Source organism: Talpa occidentalis, unplaced genomic scaffold (genome assembly GCF_014898055.3).
Source record: "Talpa occidentalis isolate TD23 unplaced genomic scaffold, MPIMG_talOcc4v2.1 talOcc4.17, whole genome shotgun sequence".
Classification (NCBI taxonomy): domain Eukaryota; kingdom Metazoa; phylum Chordata; class Mammalia; order Eulipotyphla; family Talpidae; genus Talpa; species Talpa occidentalis.
In genome coordinates this window covers 53,789,560-53,813,829 of record NW_023601754.1, presented here as the reverse complement: position 1 = coordinate 53,813,829, position 24,270 = coordinate 53,789,560, and the positions used below count along the sequence as shown (strand labels likewise).

General features: G+C 47.8%; 1 protein-coding gene across 8 annotated transcripts in view; it reads left to right on the top strand.

The window, feature by feature from the left end:
* Positions 1–24,270, top strand: part of PPP6R3 (protein phosphatase 6 regulatory subunit 3) — a 119,128-nt gene that overhangs the window by 34,017 nt on the left and 60,841 nt on the right. For 7 of the 8 annotated variants that reach the window (XM_037517434.2, XM_037517433.2, XM_037517431.2 and 4 more), the window contains 2 exons: positions 7,511–7,663; positions 18,397–18,629. In XM_037517434.2, coding sequence (XP_037373331.1) covers positions 18,403–18,629 — 227 coding nt within the window. In that variant the 5' untranslated portion in view covers positions 7,511–7,663; positions 18,397–18,402. Of the gene's footprint in view, positions 1–7,510; positions 7,664–18,396; positions 18,630–19,355; positions 19,530–24,270 lie in introns of those variants that run through there. The other variant, XM_054697438.1, reaches the window with a different exon arrangement.

Genomic DNA, 24,270 nt, shown 5'->3' with positions numbered 1-24,270 from the left:
CTGTGAATTTGCATCTGTGAGGAATATCACAGAATGTCACATGTGGGCATGGGGAGCAGACTATTACTGCTTTTTTCCCTAAGGTGAGTTTACCAAAAATAAAATTAGTGTTCATATAAGGCTGGTTTGAGTACCTTCTTTCTTCTCACTCTGCTCGATAACACAGGGCTGATACCTAGCAGGAAGGAGCACTGTGTGACGCTAGCATGAAGGGTTTGTAAGACTGGGGGCTCCCTCCTGCTGGTCTCGAGTTCTGTGAGTAAGCAAGTGCATATTTAGATGCTGTTCAGTTGAAAATCTGTTCTTTTGCTGTTTTTAGCTAAACCAGTCCTCATTCCTTACTGATATTTTTATAGTGATGATGTTTTCTTTCTCTGGCACAGTCAGTCAGTATTATTGTAGAGGAGACCATTTGTGATAGGGTTAGATTGTGTGGCTGTTGGAGAAAATGTGGTTTCTTCAAGGATTGACTGGCAAGAATGAATATAAAAGTAAGGGTGCATTATCTTCCCCCCATCTTTATTTCCTTTTTTGAGGGGACTCCCTCTGGATTCATTTCTTCTGTGAGAATGCTGTCGTCATCTACAGTAGACAAAACTGTTCCCCAGAGTTGTGTGTGGAAACCTCCTCAGTGTTAAGAATGGGGAATTTGGGGTGGTGATTGGCTCATGGGGATGGAGCCCTAGTGAATGGGATCACTGCTCTTACAAAGGAGCCCCTAAAGAGTTCCCCTGCCCCTTCCTGCCATGTTGAGGATACAGAATAAAGATGGGCCTCCACAAATCAGGAAGTGACCTTCGGCAGACACTGGTCTGTAGGTGCCTTGGTCTTGGGTTTCCAGTCTCTGGAAATCTAAGAAGTTGCTTTGTTTATAAGCCACCCAGATATCTAGCAGCCCGACCACACGTTTGCATTCACCTGCGTGCGATGTCACTGACCAGTGACTCCAGGTCATCCCCATTAAGCTCCATGGCCCTGCTTTTGCTCCAGCAGCCTTTCCTCGGCTGCGCTGTAGCCATGCCTCACTTCTCATTTTTGCCCATTAGTTATGATGTAAAACACATGATGTCCTAGAAAGTAAATACTTGGGGAGAGGGCCCCCCCCTTCAGAGTTTGTATTCTTTGGGAAGTTGTCATCATCCTCATGGATTCCACTTTGATCTGTATGTTTTAACTTTCAAAACAAGCATCTCTTCCTGGCTTGGTTGAGCTTTTTGCAGTGGTCTCCTGTCATGGCGATCAGTTAAAAGTCTTTTCAGACCAGGATGATAAATTCTTTGTTTTCATTTCCTAAATAATACTTTTCTGACTTCTTTGCTATGAACATACTCTCAGTTTCCACCCCATTTTACGTCTCCATTTATTCTTTCACCAAGTCCTGGTTAATTCTTTCTGTAAGTTAATTTGCTAGTGTCTGTAGCCAGTCCATTGTCATGATATTTAACGGTTTGATCATTTTTACATTTGGTTCATAAATTGTTGAAGCAGGGAGAAAATTTAAAGTTAATTTACTCCATCGCCTTTGTTTTATAGATGAAGAGAGATGCTGAATGACTCGTCTTAGGTCACACAGCTAGTGAGCCATGTTATGTCGCCCTTTTTCAACACTTAATATCCTTTCCCAGTATAGTATTCATTTAAAAATGTATTTAAAAATTTTTCTTGGTCAAAATTTTACATACCCACAGTTAAGAGGAGATGAGGGAGCTTAGTTCTAGTGGTTGGATAAGAAGAAACAGTGTTTCTTAGCCACTCTATCCTTTTTCCATTTTCCTAGCGGCAACTATAATACTTTGACCTCTTTGAATTAAAAAAAGTCTTTCTTGCTGTGTTCTGAAAGGTATATTTGAAAAGTTCAAATTTGTATGCTTGCTGCTGATTTTTTTTAAAGTTTTAAGCATATCCTTTTGACTTCCTGTTGTGAACAGATGTGGGAGATAAGGCTTCATTTTCTCTCCTCCCCTTACTGACTCTCTTCCCCACAATCTCCCTCCCAGCCTTCTAATACAGATACCTGGTTAAATCAGTATTGCGCGCTAGTTATTATGATCATGTGTGCAGTTGACAGCTGTCACATGGCAAGTTGCAAATACTTTACCTAAACAATTTTTCATTTTCTTTGAGGCTATTGTATCTTGCTCTCTTTTCACTGATTCATCCTCAGACTCCTAGCCAGTGACCTGTTAGGTAGTCTTCAAAAAAAAAAAAAAAAAAACCCAACCACTATTATTTATTTATTAAGATTTATTTGTTCATCCATACAAGCACTGGGCACAGCCAGAAGTGCGGGAGGGCAGGGGAATTCACCAGAGCGGGGAACAGAGCAGGCAGACTTGACGAAATACACTGCTGAGGGGAGCAGCGGGCGCAGCAGGAGAGGTCTGTCGTGCCGTGTGGGACCCTTGACACCAGCACTGCAGAGGCTGCGGGCAGCTTCACAGCACAGCACTCAATTGCTGCGCCACCAGGGGAGGCCCCAAACATTTATTATTTATACAAGAACTGGGGTACAGGCCAGAGGCACAGGAGGGTGAGAGAGTTCACCAGAGACAGAGAGGGGAACAGAACAGGCAGACGGACCGAAGACACTGCTGAGGGGAACAGTGGGTGAGACAGGAGAGGTCTGCCGCACCATGTGGGTATCTCCCTGACTGGCTGGGAATCAAAACTATGCTGCAGAGGCTGCGGACATCTTCACAGTGCTGCGCTGAACCTGCTGTGCCACTGGGGAGGCCCCACCTGTTAGGTATTCTGTCAGCTTTATCTTTCTGAAGAAACCTTTCCCCACTCCAGTGTGGATTGCTTCCCTTCCCTACTGGGAGCCCAGTCATCTGTGGGGCTTCTGGGGCCTCTTTCCCACATTGGTGCTCCTGTGCCTGTCTTTTCTGTTGTTATCTTCTCTTTTTGCTTCAGTGGAGCACAGTCGTCACACGTTTTCTCTGAGGGAGATGTGTAGGAGGTGAATCTTTTGAGATTTTCTGTGTACTTTGATAATTTGGCTGGGTATAAATTTCTGGGTTGGAAATCATTTTCCTTCTATATTAGTCTGATTGTTATTCCATGTGCCCCTTTAAATGGTATCCTTTTTATTTAATGGATCCATTATCTTTGAGACATCAGTTATTTTATATGTTCTTACATAGTCTTTCCCTCCCGCCCCCAACTTTCTTCTCCTTAGTTTTGTTCTCTATGGAGGCTTTCCTGAGATGTCCAGTAATACTTGATTTTCATTTACATTTAAAAGTCAGGGATACAAATACTTGGAGCGAAATCATGCAGTTGCCATTCTTTCCCAGTACTGTCTACTATCTATGGGAATGCTTAGCTCTCAGTTCTTTGTTTCTAAATAATATCCTCCACTAAAAGAACCAGAACTTGTGGAGATGGCTGATTTCAGAGCTGGTACAGAGAACGTCCAAGATGACTTAGGAACATGTTGTTACGCCAGGAAATAGGAAGTGCTTTAAAAATACGAGAAGCACACAGAAATCTGCTTGAAGGGGCTCCCACTGGCCAAATCTGGGACAGCTTGATCATCAGAACGAAGAGTGACATTCATTTAAAAAAAAAAAAGGAATTCATGAGCCCATTCTGCTGAGAATTAAGGACAAATTGTGGGAAGCAGAGAACATACCTAACTGAGGTTAAAATGTAAACTCATAGGGCTTCCCTGATGGTGCAGCGGGTTGAACACAGTGCTATGAAGCTGTGCAGCCTCTGCAAGCACGGGTTTGATTCCCGGCTGGCCAGGGATATACCCACATGGTGCAGCAGACCTCTCCTGTCTCATCCGCTGCTCCCCTTAGCAGTGTTTTCAGTCCACCTGGCTGTTCTACTCCCTACTCTGTCTCTGGTGAGTTCTCTCACCCTCCCGTGCCTCTGGCCTGTACCCCAGTTCTTGTATAAATAAAAATAAATATTTTAAAAAAACATTAAAAAAATAAAGAAATGTAAACTAATAAATGCAGTAGGAACAATAAATTTTCAAGAAATCACCTTTTTTTAAAAAAAAATTCTAACTTCCAGAGTAACAATGGAGTCAAGCTAATATTTTAGGAATGTAATCTCAAATGCCTTCCCACAGACTATGTACTAATTAATGAACAGAAAACTGGTTATTTTATAGTGGAGAAAAAGGCAAGTATTAAACAGGTGATCATATTTATCACCAGTAATGGGAAAAGGCAACATCTTATCTCTCAGTGTGAAACTGTAGGAAAAACAAAGCTTCACTGCCAGGAATAACAGCATTTGTCCCCGAAATGCGTCCATACTCTGTGCAGTAAAGCCTCACTTAGCATTGTAGAGCCTTGGAAACTGTGATTTTAAGCAAAATGATGTCTAAGGAAACCAATTTTACCATATGCTAATAGATGTGAATAAAAGTTAAGCCTCTGTGATATGTTTCTGGTCACAAAGACATCAAAGATATCAACAAAAAGACTAGGAGATGCTGAAGAAGTATTTCAGATGGAGGGAAATGAAACAGGTGTGAGCTAGGTGTGATCCGTGGTCCTGGACCAGGCTGGGGTGCTGGGGGTGTAACAGGGTGGTCCCCAGGAAAGGGGGAGGTTCCAGGTTCCCTGCCCCACCCAAATGGAGGGTGGAGCTGAGCAGGAAGAGAAAAAGCTGCAGAGGAGACTGAGGAAGGAGGGAAGCAGGATGGAGCCAGAAGGAGCCCTGGAGGAGGCACGTGGAGCCTAGAGACATGTGAAGAACCTGCGCTTGCCTTTTGGTCGTGGATGGGGTGACACAGATATGGGTGAGACCCGTGGGGAGGTGACAGTGGCAGCTTTTATCTTGATTTTGATTTTGCTCTTTTCCCTCCAGATTTGTCTGGTTGTTTCTGATCCTTTTCTGTGGGTCCCCACTGGAAGGTGCTTTAGACTTGTGGCAGGCTTTGGGACCTTGCTCTGGGCCAATCCCATTTGGATGGAGTTTTACCCACGAGGGGACGGGTCACTTTGGGTGCTTGATTTAGAAACTAGATTCTTTGCCTTTCCTGTATTGTTTCCTCATTGTATTAAAGTTCCTTCCCATTAAAGTCTCATATGTTTTGTGTTGATTTGGCGGATGGCAGAACCCATTTAGAATAGGCAGGTTTGCAGGGTTTGGGCTGCCCCGCTCCCTGCCCTGTAACAGATTGAGTAGCCAGGGAGACACTGCAGGGCAGAGGCATGGTCGGAGCATGAGTGATCTCATCTGTATTTAGTGATGATTACGTTAAATTCCTGACTGGGATATACGCACTGTGGTTGTCTAATACCCATGTTCTTAGGAAATGCACATTGAAATATTTAAAGGTTGTGAGGCCTGTAGGCACTCTCAGATGTCCGGCTGCATGTGGAGAGGGGATGTGAAAGCAAAAGCGACAGAGTGACACCAGCTGTGAGTCTAGACACAGGCCCTGTGGGGGTTTCCTGTACTTTCTTGCAACTAGTCTGCAGGCTACAATGACAAGTTTTCTAAAAAGATGGGATGAGTGGTTGATTGAGACTCCGGTCGTGGGTGGGGCTCTTCGGTCCTGAGCTTTCCAGCAGGATGGCCAGTGGAGCTCCTTTTGTTGGAATGCCCCAGATGTTGGTGTTTTCAGATCCTTGTTCTCAAAGTCAGTCAGAACATTCCTCGGACTCTCAGTGTCCAGCCTGGCTGGACATTTCAGAGGGCACAGGAGACTCTGACGGGGGTGGGTGCAGCTCCTTCTGCAGTTCACACAGCGTCTGCTTTCAGTGTAGGGAAGTCCTCTCCAGCTGTGCTGGGGTCTACCAATTCAGAGGCCTTCCTTGTTGGCCCCTCCTGCCACCCGTCTGTTGGGGTGGGGCAAGCAGGAGAGGGTAGGAAGGCTGAAGGATCTAAGGATTTGTCAGGTGACTTTCATCCAGCATCCTTTGTGCTCCCTCCCAGCACCCTCCAGTTTCTGGTCCTTTCAAAACAAAACCGACAAAACAGTCCTTTTACTGTGGTTCTAGAGACATGTCAGTGTGTGGTGACTATATGCTCTTCACCCAGCAGTCCCCGTGCAGAGTTTGTACACAGTTCCATCTGTCACGGTTCTGTTCCTGTCCCTTGATCTTGGGTTCTCATGTTCTCAAAGTTGGGAGTAACCAGATTCCTTCCCATCAACAATATAGACTCATTCTTTCCCCCTAATTAGACAAAATGAAAAAAACTATGAACAATTAAATACAGACCCTTTTCCAGAAAAGTGGATTATGTTTCAGGGTACTTACTACAGCTAAGCACCCCGGTTCATAATGCTGTGAGCACGTTTGATACCTGGCTTTGCTTTTGGCTTCTTTGGGCAGAAGAGTGAGGCATCGTGAGGCAGGCAGGTGGCAACGCTCCGTTGGTAACCTGTGGTTGACCAGCCTGCAAGTGGGTAAAGTGGGTGGGTGCTCGTGGCTGGTGTGAGAAGTGATTGTAGATTGACTCTGCATGTTCTGGAACCACTTGAATTTAAATGCCAAATTTTGTGGAGTTCATATCTTAATTGGATTCTTACAGGGATCTGAACCTCTAATACAGAGAATGGCTGTGATGGGACTAGATTTACCTGTGGTGTTTAGTAATGGGCTTTCACACACTAACATGTTAATGAGCGTCGTGTCTAAGTAGTGGAGTGGTACGTGGTGCCACTAGGTCCTTTATGATTTTAAAATTTAGATAATCAGTTATGCCTTTTCAAGTGTATATTCAGAAAGCACTTAACTGGTAAAATGCTTTTAGAATTAATTTTTTTTGTCACCAAGGTTTGTACTGTTTTGATTCATTTTGTTTTATCACGTGGTTAGCATCATTTCTGTTAACTTGAGGACAAACATTGAATTGAGATCACAGTAGAGTGTAAGTTCTGAGGAAGAAAGGTATTAGAGGACAGAATTTGCTGACATGCCTTATAGACTGCAGTTTTAATTAGTACACTGTCTATAACTTGAATCTTTTTCTGTAGCATTTAGGTTATAATTGAAGTGCCTACGCCCTTTTATGTATAGCATTTGGTGAATTGACCATAGGGATTTTGGTTTTCCTAGTTAATATTACACATTTTGGCTATAGCCCGTATTTCAGTGACCTTGCTATTCTTCTCACAGTTCTTAGTAAGAGTTACAATTGTTTAAAAGTATCATGTGAGGCTACTTGGGGACATTTAGAGACAGGTGCTTCTACAGTTTTAGTATTTCGAAGTGTAGGGCCTTTGCACTCAACTCTTTGTTAAGATTATAATTGATGTTTTCATTAGCTAAAGATAAGACTATGTACTTTTTCTTATCACTCAGTGATAGTGCTATTATGGTGTCTCTGTTTCTGGATTATTGCTTAGTGTAGGATAAAAGCTGAAATGGAGGAATGACAGTGCCTTGTTTCCTGTTTTCAGGAAATCAGCCAGAACTTTTCAGTTCTCTGAAGCATGGTTTTGTGTAACTCAAGACTCCGAGTCATCATCCAAATGGCATCTGTCACCAGAGTGAGGGAGAGCACATGGTGACTGTATGTTCTTTTTTCTTTCTAGGAGAACTTCTGCTTCGTATCCACACCCCACTGTATTCCTGGGAACCTGCTGATGCAGTAAATTGGAAGACAACTGTTGCCAAGATAACCTGTAATGGGCAAGGAGCCACAGAGAAGAAAACATTTCTTTTAATTTTTAAACTTGGTTTGAAAGGTAAGACCGTTAAGATTCAAAGGAGTCTTGTTCTGTTAGTTACAGCAGCGAAAGCAGAGTTTGTCATGAGACCCTGGAGTCCAGGGGACCATGCGTAGGTCACCTCTCCGACCAGGTATAGTATGGTTTTGTGGCACTGCGGTCAGTTCAGGGAGTTGAATAGCAGCTTCTGTAGTTAGCTCTGGTGTACCTTGGAATCTGGCATCCACATGATCCTGTGCCTCCAGGGATCATGGAACTGGGTGCCCAGAAGCAGCTAGGCCTGCGAGCTGAGTAGCCTGCAGAGAGACTGTTAGACTCAGTCACTGCTGCCTGTAGGTTGTGTGGTGCTGCGCATGCACGGGTGTAGGAGAGCGAGATTGATTGATTGGTTTTGGTTTGGTTTGGTTTGACATCAGCCAGAAGACATTTGGCTCCTGGCTGACCACCTGACTCCCGCTGAGTTGTAATTACTATCTTTTTGGAACTTTTTAATCTCTTTTTATTAAAGAGATTGACTTTGCAGCTTTGACTTTTGGATCAGTTGACAGTTAATATCGTGGCCCAATGGGGGTCCTTTTGGGGGACCTGCAAACGTTTTAAATCCTTTCTCATTTGCCCCAGTGTATCTTGAGGAATAGGTGGACATGAACCACACAGTCACCTACTTTCCAGGCTTCGTTATCTTTGAGGTGCTCACGTGTTCCTCTGGACTAGGTTTCTTCTTACCCCAGGCAATCTTTTCTAGGCAGAATACCTCTGCGTGGACTCTCCCCCTGGCTGGCCAGCCCCTCAGGAATGACTCCTCAACCTTTGAGGCCTACCTCTGTAAAGCCCCACCTCTTGCGCTGAGATTCAGGTTCTTCCATCCATCTTTTGCTGTCACGGACTTTATCTCCATATTACTCTGCATGAGTCCTGCGGGGAGAGTTCCCTCTGACCTGTCGTTCACCCCTTGGCACCTCGTCTCCACTGGCTTCGTCCTTTCGTCTTGGTGTTTGGGTTCGCGTCTCCACGGTGTGGCGTGCTCTGCCTCTGCCATCCAGCCTTTCCCTGTTGTTCTGCGGTGGTCAGGGCTTTGCAAGGCTTTACATTATTTTGGTGTAGTTTTTCCTCTTTAAGTAGATTTCGGTCAGTGTATGAGCAAGGTTTAAAGTTTCTATTTGACGTCTTCAGTAGTTTGCCTGTAAATAGGTATCATTGTTTGCCTTAAATTTAAGAGGCATTTCTCAGAATAACATTTTTAAGATGTTCCCCCTGTCTATCACACAGTCTTTTTTGGTTTATGATCCTTTGCTGATAGAAACTCTTTTTTGATTTGGCAGATTATAGGCCAATTCCTTCGCTTCAACTGTATTCTTCCTTTTTCTTTCTCTGTTGCCCTCTGCGCATCAGCTGTCCTGTCCCCCACTAAAATGGCCAAATTCTTCTCTGACATTACCTGCCATCTCCAGGGCTCCGAGAACCAGTGCCAGGCTTCAAAGGTGGAGGCACTTTCAGCTAGGAGTCATCAAACTCCTGTTGGAAAGGACCACGTAGTGAGTAGTTAGGCTTTGCAGACCAAGAAGCAAAAAAGAGGATTTTATGAAGGCATTTTTGTAATAAGAGAAAACATATTCACCAACTTTTTCTTTTGCTAAAGTTCAAATCTAAAAATAATTGTATTCCGTTTTCTTTACTAGACATCTAATGAAGAAAACAGAATTATTTTTCTGAGGGGATAACATTTCACCTAAATGGAATTCCAGGCTAGAGGTTCATGCGTTCAAACCCATTGCAGGTGTTCTGATCCATTAGTGCTGATGGGTGTGAGATGGTACTTACTTCGGCTTTGACAGTGCCTTTTGGCTTGGAGAGGTACCGCCGCGCTGTGATATTTGCCCACAGCGTGATTTTAGCTGGGTGTCATCCCTCACAGACTTACATTAGAGTCTTGTCTTGATTTGTGCCTTTTAGCATGTCGTTCTATCACAGGTGACTCTTTTCCGTTGAAGGTTAGGTGTGTGATAGGGCAAGCCAAGAACTAATGATGGCTAAGTCCACAGAGGAAGTCAAGGTCACTGCTGACATACTAGGTTCAAGAACGCATGGAGTTTTTAAAATCTTTTGAAGTACCTGCTGGTGAAAATGGACAGAGTAATCATAAGCTTTTTTTTTTTTTTTTTTTTTTTAAAGATTTATTATATATACATACAAGAACCGGGGCATAGGCCAGATGTGCGGGAGGGTGAGAGAACTCACCAGAAACAGGGCGGACAGCAGAACAGCAGACTGACTGAAGAACACTGTGGAGGGGAGCAGTGGGCGAGGCAAGAGAGGTCTGCCGCACCATGTGGGTATCTCCCCAGCTGGCCAGGATCGAACCTGCACTGCAGAGGCTGCGGACAGCTACACAGCGCTGTGCTCAACTGCCTGTGCCACCAGGGAGGCTCAGCTTTAAACATTTCACATTTTCACAAGTTTTTGTAAATTTGCCCAATTAAATTTCCTTGCTCTTCAGATATTTTGCCACTGTCAGTTGTAACCCACGGGAGCAGATCTCGCTGCGTGACACAGTGAGCTTGTCTCCTCAGCTTCTGAGATTCTGGTGCCCGTAGGTGATGCATGAAGGCTGATGACAGAGATGGATTCTTCATCGGCCCTCCAACTCCTCACACAGATAGCCGGGCTCTGTCCTTGTTTGTGAGCGCATCAGCAGCCACGTGGGCAGGCTCCCCGTGGCTAACAAATGAACTTTGGTTGAAATGTCTTTTTACTGGTTTTATAGAGAATGTCCCATTGGGAGACACTCATTTGAAATGTTCTCATTGCTCAGACTGTTGTTTTCTAAGCCAGGGACAGGCGATGCCTGCGTAGCCTGGTTGTGTTGGCATACTGTGTCCTTTCAGCACGGGCAGGTGAGAGGGCACGGGCACGGTGCCATCTCATTTCGCAGCAAGAGAAGCCGTGTCCCACTGCGCCTTAAAAGCACAACATTTCAAACTAGGGTTTTTTTTCTTCTTGTTTTGACATGTTGGGCACACACTGGTGATGATAAAATGAAATGTCACAGTACAGCATGTGGCTCTCAGAACTGTTGCGTTAGAACGTGTCGCTGCTGTGTGGGGTGCCAGGCGAGCTGCGGCAACACAAGTAAGTGCCACGCGTCCCACGGGCCTCGCAGCGGCTCGGCTGCCCAGAGCCAGCACGGAAGGAAGCCAGTGTGTCTACGCCTGCGCCTTCCCGGGCGGCCGTCTGAGCGCCATGGCGTTTTCCCAGGTTCTGGAATGTTGGTCTTTTCATCGCCCCTCTCCCCTCCCAAGAGTTAAAAGTGTCAAGACCATTCTTTGCTCGGGGCTGTGTGAAAATGGGCGGCAGGCTGGGTTTGGCTGTCTCGGTGCTGTGTCCCCGAGTGTCCCAGGTCTGCGCTGGGGTCACACACGGGTGGTGGAAGTGGGGTGGAAAAGGAAGCACCTCAGTGTTTGAAGAAGTGCTGTCGTGGTTTTGTTGATGATGTTTTGGGTTTGTTTCTCTGCTTGTCTTTATCCAGGGAATAGCACGGGTGTGGTCTCGTGTAGTGTGCTCCCGCCGTGCCAGCCCGTCTCTCGCAGTGTCCTGGGTTTGGCTGGAACTTGCATTTATAGTGCCCGTCTGCATGCCAGGGTTATGCTAAGTGATACTGTGTTTTCTTTCTTTTCAGAATTTTTAATTTTAGCATATATTGGTGCACAGTTGGGTGCAAAGTGTTACAGAGCTAACCCGTATCACAAGATTTATAATAAATCTCAGCCATTGGGCCTCCCCGGTGGCGCAGTGGTTGAGCGATGGGTTGCGAAGCTGCCGGCGGCCTCTGCGACGCTGGTTCGATCCCCGGCTGCTCCCCGGCCACCGGAGGAGGGTCCCGCATGGCGCGCAGACCTCTCCTGCCGCCCGCTGCTCCCCTCAGCAGTGTACTTCGGTCCTTCTGCCTGCTCTGCTCCCCGCTCTGGCTCTGGTGAATTCTCTCACCCTCCCGTGCTTCTGACTGTACCCAGTGCTTGTATAAACAAAACAAACAAACAAATAAATAAATAAAACATGCCTCTATTTAAAAAAAAAAAAAAAAATCTCAGTCATTGACTCCATCTTTCCCGCCCTGCCCCTCCTCGCCCCTGAACCCCAGGGCTGCTCCCTTCATCTCTTCACTGTGCCCTTCCCTACATGATGTGCCCTCCCGTGGCCACTTCTAACTGACTGCTAACAGCAACAGCGAGAGTTTAGTTCCCACAGCCTCCCCTTGCCTGCCCTTCTCCCCGCAGAGTTAAAGCACAACTTTGGTTATAGATTCCCGAAATCTCTATCACTTAATTTACAGAACTCTTCTCCCCATGATCACACGCATCTGTGAGTAACACATCTCCCAGGACTCACCTCCTGAGCCCTCCGCCTCGAGCCTCGCTCCACCCCTCTTCTGCCCTCCTCACCGCAGGTGCCCACTCTCTCTCCTAACCGCTGCGCCACCGGGGAGGTGGGGCATCATCTTTGCTTCTGGACATGCTCTTTCTCCCCCTCGGCTTCTAACCATGCTTCGATGAAACCCACTCTCCAGTAGCTTCCTGAGAAAGTGTAGATAAACCTACAGGCCTGAGAAATGTTTTGAACACGTTCCTTCCTAGAATTCCTGTTGAGGAAGCCGACGTCATTCTGATTCCAGTCCTTTTATGTGTGTGTGTGTTTTTTCTCACTTGAGCAGTTGAGCCACCCTCTGTAGCCAGATACCGTGGACGTCCAGGCCCTGCCACGGAAGGTCTGTGTCACCGCTCACGGGTGGCGTGTGTGGGCCCTAGAGTCACCATCACACTTTGAGATGCTTGATTTTGGTGAGGGTGGGTGGTTGTGGCTTAGGTAATGTTCTAAAACTTATGTTATGTAGATGTTGATCTTTCCAAAATTGACTTTCCATTTTCTGTCTTTCATAAATTTGTTGGCATTCTCCTTGCCTATGTTCTTTGTCTTTTATTGTTGTTTTACTAGGGTTTTCAGAGGAATGGAGATTTAGGTAGGATTTAACCAGTAAGCATTTGGATGATCGTATAATTCTTTTTTTCTTATGGCGGTGCCATGTCAGTCCAAATGTAGTTGTTTCTGTGCGGGACCCCCCCTCCCCCGCCCGCGCACGCCCCCCCCCCCCCCCCCCGTTTTAATCAGACAGACCTTTAGAGATTTATACAACCACGTGGTCATCTCTTAGAGTTTTTCCTTTCTTTTTTTAAGGTTGAAAGGATTTTTTTCTCCAAGATTTTATTTTTTGGGGTATAGGCCAGAATTGGGGAGTGAGAGGACTCAACTAGAGACAGAGTGGGGAGCAGAACAGGTGGAGCTACTGAAATCCACTGCTGAGGGGAGACAGGAGAGGTCTGCTGCACCGTGTTGGTCAGCTCTCTGACTGGGGGTCGAACTCAGGCCAGTGCCGTGGTAGCGCTGAGCGCTGAGCCTTAACCACTAGCTCACCAGGGAGGCCCTAGCAGAGTCTTTCTCTACCATGGAAACACCTCTGGCCTCGCAGAAGAGCTCCCAGAGCACCTCCTGTCTCGGGCTGTGCACATGTTCATGGCCCTCAATATTTGACAAGTTTCTGCTGCTTTTGCACACACACAAGTTAAGTGTCTCACTAAGGAGCTCGCATTTATCCTTGGTGCCACACGTGATAGTATAAAATAGCTTTAAGATAATCAGAGCCAGTTATTTTATTCTTCAAGTCACCACCCTGGTCTCTTTGGGTGCCGTGTGGTTGACAGTCTCTTCATCCTCCGCAGGACAGAATATGCTGTTTCCTGGCATGAGGTGACCTGGCCAGGGCAGACTGCGGTCGGGTTAGTGTTCCCACGGTCCTAGTCTTGAGTCTTCTAAGACTGCATTCTCAGATGGCTCGCTTGATAGTCATATCATAACGTAACTATTTTGAGCTTATAGCTAAAACCTCTCAACTGGTTTCTCTCTTTGTTTCCTTCCGCCTGGTGTGTGTACCTACTTGCCCCCGACCCAGAGTGTTTTTCAGTGTGTGTCTGTGTTTTTTTCAAATAGCAAAGACATTTAGATATTTAGCTCGTTAAGTAAATTTCATTTTGTTTCATCTTGCCAGACAGTGCTGGGAAGCTGATTCACAACTGTTTTCTGTGCATTTTGACAAGCCTCTGGCCTCACGGTGACTCAGCTCTGATAGAAGCACTGACCACAAGAGCTCCTGTCACCACTGAGCTCTTCAGGCTGAGCTGCCCAGCCAGTTTGTCTGTCAGGTGATTCCTTGCCCTGTGCATGGACACAGTTCCATGGCTGGCGTGTCCCGGGAGCCCTCGGATTCAAGTTGGCAGTGGCTGTTGCCTGCTGCCAGCTTGGGCATGTGAGCTGGCTGGCCTGAGGCTGCATCTGTGCTCTGGATGGCTGCTGTGTGACCACTTGCTCAGCAGGTGTGTCCACACAGGTCCCGTGGCAGTGAGCTGTGACGGGAAGGGGGTGGGCTTGGGGGCTGTCAGGCCCGGGCTCGGGTCTCTGTCTTGCGTGTAAGCACTGGACTCTACTAGGTCATTTGGCCTCGCAGACTCTGTTTTTCCATCTGCGAAAGGAAAACAAAATCTGGGAAGCTTGTTGTGAGGCAGGAATAATGTATCTGAAAGCATTAAGGCCAGAGCCTGGCATTGCGCGGGCACCTAATATAAATAGGTAGTTGCTGTTAATCGTGTGTCCACCTTGACTAGAAAGCTGCGGCGTCGGGATGGGTGACGACACGGGGAAGAGCTAGGAGAGAGCGAAGATGCTTTTCACAGGGAACCACTAGGTTCTCGTCTTCTCCCCTGGACTCTCTTCCTCGGCAGGCTCCTGGCAGTCCACACCCTTTCTCTGCCCTTCCTCGAGCTTGAGGCTGTGTGGGGTGCTGCGATCACAGGGGCGCTCCCGGAGGTCAGCTCAGGCGGGGCCTCTGGGCAGAGGCCTGCTCACATGACTCGACGGCGTCAAATTAAAGTTTCCCGGGCAGGGGGTTTGAGAAGATTTTCAAGACCGTTCGCCAGTTTTGGCCACTGTTACAGAATTGGTTATAACCACAAATGAGGTTGCAGAGCACCTCGTTTTTTAGTCAGAAGCTTGTTCTTTTTGGCCCGATTCGGAAAGGCTGTTCTCTTCGGGCAGCTCGTCCGCAGCAGATACGAGGATAAGAAGTGGCCGCTGTCATTTGCTTCAACCCGAGTGACTTACGGAGCGCAGTGGACTTGCTGTCCTTAGTGAGAACTTGGTGAGCTGAATTTCCGGGTCCCCCCGCCCCCCGCGGTGGTGGTAGAGACGTTCCTTTCTGGCCGTGCTGTTTTCGTACCATTGCCGGCTTGCTCGGGCTGCGCTGCCTCCCTCCTTTTCAGAGCCGCAGGCGCCGTGCTGGGCTGGACGACGGGCACATCCGCCAGCCTCGCGGGTTTCCTCCGCCTCCAGCGACGGCGCGTCGTGCGGACATTCGACGCAGATGTGTGGACTCTGGGTTCTGTCTGGTTTCAGAGTCAGAATCCTGATTCCGGGGCAGAAACCTCTCTAGAGCTCATGAGAATTTTCTGACTTTTATCGGGGCCTCTCACTCCGCGTGCACGTGCAGACCCAGACTGCACCCAGCCGGCCCTCCTTGCCTTCAGTGCTTTGCGCTCTAACAAGACTCCTGCCGGAACTTAATCCCTCCTGTGTCAGCCTCATTACTTGTCTTTTTCCTTCCTAGCCCCTCAGCCCCACTCAAAATCTTAGTGTAATAAGCCATGCTCTGCATGTGCTTGAACGGAATTTTTTTTAATTGTGGAAATGATGCTCAGAAATGCATAAATTCATAATGAGAATTTGAAGAGGAACACAAAATATTTTAATGCTTTAATGTAGAACGGGTGACAGAAGGGAGGGTAGTGTGTCCTTGACTGACAGTTGGCTATCTAAGAGGAGAGTGGGGTGGGCGACACGCCTGCCCCTTCTGCCCTGCCCTTTGCGCGCCCAGGGTGGGTTTGGAGCCAGCATACGAGTAGGCCTTTGCGTTCTTAGGCCTGTTGTCTCCCGGGCAGCTCAGTATCCGGAAGGCACGCCGTGAGTGTGTATCACCTGACACCACCATGTAGGTAGGAATGAAGAAAACAAAAATTTGTCTTTGACGATTATGTTTGAGATTGGGGGTGGGGGGAGCTGCACTTTTGTGTGAAATGTCTTAGGGAGGACACCTTGGTCTGCGAAGCAGAGACCTTTGAAGGTCCCTGTCATCGTCCGCAAGTTCTCCGGGCTCTGGACAAGTTGCTCTCCTGGAGACTCCTCCCTCTTCAGACCCTCACACCATGCCTGGCCCTCTGCCTCCCTCCCTGGATTGTATTCTGCCTTCCTGTCCCTTGGCTCCACCCAAACAGGCCGGGCCTCTTGCTTCTCCTGTGCCGCTTGGCTGAAAATGCCACTTCCTCTGAGTGCTTCCACTTCTGGTCACAATTGTTTCTTTTGTGATGTGGATAAGATCCTTTGTTTAATCTTGACTCTAGATGTTATAAGCGTGCTTTCTCAGAACCCGCCCGTTCCTGTGCTTCTGCCCACCAGGCCCTTTGAGACCCCGGGAGCCCTCTCCTTATTCCCAGTGCCTGCGCGAGAGCGCCTCTCTGCATCAGCATCTTCTCTCTGCACACCTTTCCTGAGGCGGCTGGGTCATCCCTGGTCAGTGCCTGCCGTTGTCACTAATGGCCTGGAGCGCAGGGCTTCTGCCGCTGCCTGCTAAGCCGAGCCACTCTTAGCGCGCGCCTCACATGGAAGACGCCTCGGAGCCATGCACCCTTCCTGCGCCTCCTTCCTGAGGTCCAGGCTTGGCGTTTTGGCTTTTTGTTCTCTCTATTTTTTCTGTTCTCAGTTTTGTTGCTGCTTCAAGCAGATCAGGACCTTTTATCAGATTACCTGGATTTCTTCGGTACAGTGCCTATTAATGCTTTCAGGTTGTGCATTGATTAATATAGCACATGGAAATGAATTTAGCTCTTTTATTTACTACTTGGAAAGAAAAATTGAAATATCGAAGATGTTACATGTTAAAACTGGCCAAGATTTAGGGGTACTTGATTGCTTTTGATGTGCCCTTTGGAAGGAGAAGTTGCGAAGCCAGTCTGACCGGCAGCTCTTGCGTTGCCCCTTCGTCTGCAGAACGTGTTGTCACTCGTAGACACTTCACATTTGCTGTCACTCGGCTAGCCTTTGGGTGGGGAGGCCGCGCTAGGAAACTAACATCTCTGCTCAGAACGGGCTTGCGCTGCTGCTCAGACTTTCTAGTCCTGGTGATCTTTCCCCTTAGCACTCAGTGAAAAGTGCCGCGGAGGCCAGCTGTTTCTCCGTGCTTCTGCCAACTCTTGGAAAATCAGAACCTTCACCTAGGTGATAACTGTGCTGTAAGGGAGGAAGAGTTTTTGTGAACTTAGAGCACGGAGAGGTGACCTCTTGAGAGTGACTCTGCATTCTCCTATTTATAGATTCTCTCCTCTGCCCCTTTCTTGGTAGCGTGCCGCCTCTGGGGTGCCCAGTAAGCAGCCAGTAGCCTGCCCCAAGCCCACAGCCCTCCATTTGGTCTTGTCCAGCTCTGCCAACAACGGTCCTTGCACGCCAGCTTGAAACCCTGGGAGGGCCCTGATACTCTAGGTTTCTGGGCTTCTGGAAAGGGGCTTGAGGCAGTAGCAAGCCCTTTCCCGGCCTGCTTGTTCAGTGCGCCCTGGCCCCAGGCTGCCAGGAGGCTCGGCCAGAAGTTTGGTGCAGATGTGTCTGCTGCTCCTGGAATAAACAAGATGTTTTGAATCTAAGGCCGTGAAAATCTTAGTATTCTGCGGGATGAGAATCAGGCATCATTGTTTCCCAACGTGTTTGAGTCACCTGTGCATTTTTCTTCCTCATTGTGTTTTTTTGAGTTCACTTATGAAATGCAAGAAATTCCTCGAGAGGTACAGCTGTTTTAAAATCTGCCCAGGGGCCTCCCTGGTGGCGCAGGCGGTTGAGCGCAGTGCCGTGAAGCTGTCTGCAGCCTCTGCAGTGCCGGTTCGATCCCCGCCAGCCTCGGAGATGCCCACAGGGTGGGGCAGACCTCTCCTGTCTCGCCCAGTGGTCCCCTCAGCAGTGTGTTTCGGCCCATCCTCCTGTTCTGCTCCCCGCTCTGTCTCTGGTGAATCCTCTTACTCACCCTCCCCCCTCAACCCCGCACCTCTGGCCTGTACTCCAGCTCTTATATGCATGCATAAATAAATCTTTAAAAAAAAAAAAGAAGTTCCAGCTTCATGGTTTATTAAGAATGGCACAAGTTTTGCCATTTTATGAATTTCTGCTGTGAAAGTGCTAGTTTGGGGTGGTGGTTTATTCAAATCTGTGGTATTCCGAAGACTACTAAGTACTTAGGTCTTAGTACTTGTCATTTGTTGCTGCAGTATGTGAGAATGTGTTCTTCACCCTCAAGAAGGGGTTTCCTTCCTTTTCCAGCATTAATTTCTTAACTAAGTTTGGATGGGTTAATTTTGCAGGTTAATAGTATCTCAAGTTACAGCTTTCAGCATTTTTCAAGTCAAATTTTTTGGGTTATCAATAAAAATATTTTCTGAGAAGGAGACGATCTTGCCAGTTTTACTTATTTAGGAAGTATCTTACGGGTTCATTATGACACTTTACTTATGTGAGCGAAGTTGGCAACTCAGACTGTAAACCTAAACTAACATTTGGAAAATTAACATGTGACCTTGAAATTTTATTTGAAATACTCTCTGCATTTTGTTTAGACCAGCATGTTTTGGAAGTTTGATCTTCACTCATCATCCCACATAGACACACTTCTAGAGAGAGAAGATGTAACACTGAAGGAGTTAATGGATGAGGAAGATGTTTTACAGGAATGTAAAGCTCAGAACCGCAAACTTATAGAGTTTCTGTTAAAAGCAGAATGTCTGGAAGATTTAGTCTCGTTCATTATAGAAGAACCACCTCAAGACATGGATGAGAAGATCAGATACAAGTAAGAAAATTCAATCTTCTCTTTTGGGTGGGCCTAACTGCGCGCGTGCCCGGCGGTCTCCTGGGGCTTCTGCGGACCGGGCCATCGGCCACACACGCAGGCCAGGGTGCTCATAGTCGCCTTCAGAGCCTGATCCTGTGAAGTCTCAGGTTTTAAAAACCGGTGTTGTTAATTTCAGTCAGAAGGTTTTGTGGAAGGGCAAACGAGTTCCTGAAAGCAGTGAGACCATCCAAGTGTTTTCTCTGCTTTGCAAATAAATAGGAAGAGATGATGTGACTACTCCAGTCATGTCTCGTTTCTGAGCCAGAGTTGTATCATGGAGAGCATTGCTGAGATGAGAAGCTCTGACCTTTAGCTAAAGAAAAAGAAGCTGTGGGTTTTGGTGAAGCCGGCACAGCCAACTTGACGACTTTACTTTATGCGGGCAACTTGGAGAGCCCAGTGGGTGTGTCCCTCATGCTGTTTTGCTGCTTCTGCTGTTAGAGCTGCTAGCGCTTGGTATGGAGCCCCCTGCAGGCCCTTTGTGAACACTCCGTATGTGGTTGAAGCATTTGGGGTTTCACCTAATTATTTTTCCTTCCCAACTCTTGAAATATTTGAACCTTCTTTTGCCAGCCCCGAAAATAGAGGAAATTCAGGAACAAAAAGCCATTTTTTAAAATTAAATAAACTTAATGGGAAGAATTATCCTTTAATAGATTCTCCTTTGCCCTTTCTGTCCCCTAGTCTGTCCCGCTTTTCAGACGCCTTTTTATTTCTTCATGGGAGAATGTTGCTGCTGGGGAAATAATGCTTATTAATGCTTTCAAGTTGATGTTGACTTGAAGCTTCACGGAAGTCATGTTCTTCGCCAGCCTGTTAGGTTGACAACTAGCGTTCGATGCCAGCCTCTGCTTATAGGTCAGTGCCTTAAGAAAAGAGGGAAGGGGGCCTCCCCGGTGGCGCAGCGGTTGAGCGCTGGGTTGCGAAGCTGCCCGCGGCCTCTGCGGCGCTGGTTCGATCCCCGGCTGCTCCCCGGCCACCAGAGGAGGGTCCCACATGGCGCGCAGACCTCTCCTGCCGCCCGCTGCTCCCCTCAGCAGTGTACTTCGGTCCTTCTGCCTGTTCTGCTCCCTGCTCTGGCTCTGGTGAATCCTTTCACCCTCCCGCGCTTCTGACTCTACCCAGTGCATGTATAAACAAACAAACAAACAAACAAATAAATAAATAAAAAACATGCCTCTATTAAAAAAAAAAAAGAAATAGACATTATAAAAAAAAGAAAAAAGAAAAGAGGGAAGGAAGGTTGAAAGCAGAAATAGCAGTGTGCTCCCCTCTCCTGGAAGAGACACGGTGCTCCCGTGGGATTCCTGTCGCTGTGGAGGCCCCGTGGGCACATGTCCTGGCTGGAGCGGTGTGGGGAGGGCCCCGGTCAGCCCTCCTGGGAGCATCCTGCCCTCTCCTGTCACCAGCACTGAGAACGCCTCCCATCCGCTGCTGTGCTCTCACTCCTCATGCACTGCATGAAGCCTGTGCTTCTAGGCAGGGAAGAGCAGGCTTGCCTTTTGGAAAGAGCTTGTTTTGCTAAAAAGTAGTTGTGGACCTGCCTTACCGGTGTTTTTTGTGTTTCCGTCGCCTGGACACAGAGCCGCGGTGACACCAGGGCAGGGCACCATGGTCCTTGCTACCCTGTGGCTGCCACAGAGCTGTGGGCACAGGGTGACCCCCAGCTGGAGTAGCGTAGGGTGGCTTTCCCATGGGATCTGAATGCTCTTCAGCCTTAGGGCTGGTTAGTCGTCCTTTGGGGAAATGCCGGCTAATGTCTTCCAGTTTCTGGATAGTGGAGTGATAGGTGGATTTTGTGGACTTTATAAGTGTATATTAGCTACTCAGGTGGATTGAAACCATCACTTTTAATTCAGTGATCCTATACAGGTGTTAAAGATTTGTCAGAGTTCTCCGGTTTTAAATGATTTGGCAGAAATTTGAGTTAAAAGAACTTTAAAAATAGGTCCTTAAGTAGCAGTACAATTGCAGAAGCTAAGATGCTATTGATTGGGTCAAGGACTCACAGAGGGACTGCAGAGAGGTCGGGGCAGGCGTCCAGGAGGGCCCCGGACCCTGGAAGCTGAGGGAGGACAGGCTTCAGGCAGGAGAGGTGCGCTGCTGGGGCCAGCCGGGCACACTGGTGTTTGCACCATGGAGCTGGTGGGCCTGTCCATGCAGGCACTCTCGAAGGTGGAGAGGAAAGCCTTTTGAGGAAGAATCAGAGATTAAGTAGAGACAGTTCTTTCAAGTAGTTTCCTGGAAAGGGAGCAGTGGGAGAACATGGGAGTAGCTGTGGAGGCAGGAGAGATGGAGTGTTTGCTTTTTTTCCCTGGATGAAAGAAGTAAAGGTAGGTCTCCAAGCTGGCAGAAGAGAATGATTCAGTGCAGAGGGAAGGGGGAGCGTCAGCAGCCATCGTCGCCAGCTGTGCCTGAGTAGGTGGCAGGGGGGTGTGATTAGGAGGCCAGTGGGAACAAGGACAGCACCCATGTAGGGGAGGAAGGAGGGCCGAGGCCTGTGGTGAGTGCTGGGTTCTCTGCTGATTGCCCGTGTGGTCTCGGGGCAAGGGCAGCGAGGTCAGTGTGTGCTGGGGCGAAGGAGAGGTCTTGCCAAGGGGCAGAGTGAGGGGGTGTCTTTGGGGGCTTTAGTAGCTAGTTAATGTTAGACAGGAGGGAGAACAGCCCCAGACTGACTGGGATGAGAATGTCAGGCTAGTGCCTGCTTCTCTGCCTAGGTCATGCTTCCAGGTCGCCTGTGGAAATCGGTGAGATGTTCACGAAACACTTAAAAGGTGCTCTCGCCCTGTTCTGGACCGTCTTGGTCATTTGCTTTGCAGCCGGGCTTGGGGTTTGCTGCCCTTTACCTGTCCTTTATTCTTCGCCGGCTCTCAAGGCAGTGGAGACCACACCCCTCAGTCCCCAGAGCAGCAACCCCCGGGGACCAGCGGCAGTCCTCCCCCTCGGTGCGTCACAGGGATTGCCCTTCCCTGCGGGGTCAGGACTCTGGTCTTAGTATTGTGAACTTGGAAACTGAGGTCCAGAGAGGTGACGTCGCTTGCCCAAGGCCATGCAGCTCACCAGTGGAAGAGGCAGGTTTTGAACCTCGATGGTGTGCCCACAGAAGCCGCCCCTGAGCCGCTGCGCAACCGTGTTCCCGGGATAACAGTGACGTCACATCATGGCATCTTTGTGCCACCTGTTCCATAAAGTGCGGAGGACTGGCATTTGATTGGGCCCCCAGGAGACAGGGCCACGCCAGGGTGCCCTGCATGCCACATACCTGCCAGTTCCCCTGACGCCTCTCTCAGTTTTCTTCCTCCCCAGAGTCCATTTTGGAGCTTTGCACACTTCGCAGTCTTTGACCTCACCCTCTTGGGGCTGTGGGCTTCTGGTCAGTTGCCAGCTGCCAGGTAGTCACTCACTGTGTTGGGTGCCTCCGGGGGGTGGGGGAGGCTGCCGCTGCTCTCGCCCACAATGCTCCCTGCTCTTGCCGGATGACCACTTCTGCTCCCTTGCCCCCTGTCCTGGTCAGTGTTGAGCTTGTCACTGTGGGCTGGTTGCTTCCGGACAGGGCTGCTGTGCTGGAGGAATAAAGAGCAGAGCCGTGAGCTGCGGGTCGGGAGTCTGCCTCGTGGGAAACAAACAAGAAGTAGTTAGTGGTGAAAGAAGTGAGCAGGCCTGAAAAAAAAAAAGAATGGAATGGAGGCATCACACTCCCAGACTTCAAACTATACTACAAAGCCATAATCATCAAAACTGCATGGTATTGGAACAAGAACAGACACACAGACCAATGGAATCGAATAGAAAATCCAGAAATAAATCCACAGATTTATGGTCAACTAATCTTTGACAAAGGAGCAAAGACTATGCATTGGAGCAAAGAAAGTTTGTTCAATAAATGGTGCTGGGAAAACTGGGTCGCTACATGCAAAAGAATGAAGCTTGAGGGCCTCCCTGGTGGTGCAGCAGTTGAGCGCTGGGTTGAGAAGCTGCCCGCAGCCTCTGCAGCGCCAGTTCGATCCCCAGCTGCTCCCCGGCCACCGGAGGAGGGTCCCACATGGTGTGCAGACCTCTCCTGCCGCCCGCTGCTCCCCTCAGCAGTGTACTTCGGTCCTTCTGCCTGCTCTGCTCCCCGCTCTGGCTCTGGTGAATCCTCTCACCCTCCCGCACTTCTGACTGTACCTGGTGCTCATATAAATAAACAAACAAACAAACAAACAAACAAACAAACAAATAAATAAATAAATAAATAAATAAATAAATCTCAAAAGAAAAAAAAAAAAGAATGAAGCTTGACTACTACCTCACACCATGCGCAAAAACCAACTCAAAATGGATTAAAGAACTAGACATAAGACCTGAAACCATAAAATACATAGAAGGAAATATAGGCAAAACACTACGTGACATGCACATCAAAGACATCTTTACAGACACATCACCCAAAGCAGTGACAGTGAAGGCAAAGATCAACAGCTGGGACTCCATCAAATTAAAGAGCTTCTGCACAGCAAAAGAGACAATAACCAAAACAAAGAGAAACCCCACCGACTGGGAGAACATTTTTGCACACAACACTAACGATAAAGGACGGATCACAAAAATCTGCAAAGAGCTGATGAGACTCAACAACAACAAAGAAAATAATCCTGTCAAAAAATGGGCAGAAGAGCTAAAAAGAAACTTCTCCAAAGAGGAAGTGCAAATGGCCAACAGGCATATGAAAAAATGTTCGTCACTTGTAATCAGGGAAATGCAAATCAAAACTACCATGAGATACCATCTTACACCAGTGAGAATGGCACATATTAAAAAAATTAGCAACAACAAATGTTGGTGAGGGTGTGGAGAAAAAGGAACTCTCCTGCACTGTTGGTGGGAGTGCAAACTGGTCCAACCACTATGGAGAGCTGTGTGGAGATTTCTGGACCTACTAAACATAGAGCTTCCATAGGATCCAGCAATTCCACTCCTAGGTATTTACCCAAAGGACACAGAAACATCCATTCCAAAGAGCACCTGCTCCCCTATGTTTCTAGCAGCACTGTTTACAATAGCTAAGCTTTGGAATCAACCCAAATGCCCAAACATAGAGGACTGGATCAAGAAGATGTGGTCCATATACACCGTGGAATATTACTCAGCCTTCAAAAAAGATAAACACATGCCATTTGCAGCAACATGGATGGTGCTGGAAGGGATCATGCTCAGTGAAATAAGCCAGAAAGAAAAAGAAAAATACCGGATGGTCTCACTCATAGCAGGAATCTAGAAAACTTAAATAAGGGACCAGGAAAATGAATAACTATAAGAAAGTGAAAATCAACAAAAAGCTATGAACCAGAGACACTTCTATGAAGGGTGGGGGGAGGGGGAGGGGAAGGGAGGGATTGGGGTCAAAATAAGGGGGTTGCAATTATATGGAGAATATAAAAATAAGATTTATTTAAAAAAAAAAGTGAGCAGGGGAGAGGGATCTGCTGCCCGTCTCAAAGAGACTGTTCTGGGACCCAGAGACAAGCCTGCCCCAGGGATGCAGGTATTTTTAGGGCCATGGGATCTGTGGCAGAGGCTGCGCACCGCAGCAGCGAGCTCTGACCCAGGCTGATCCCCA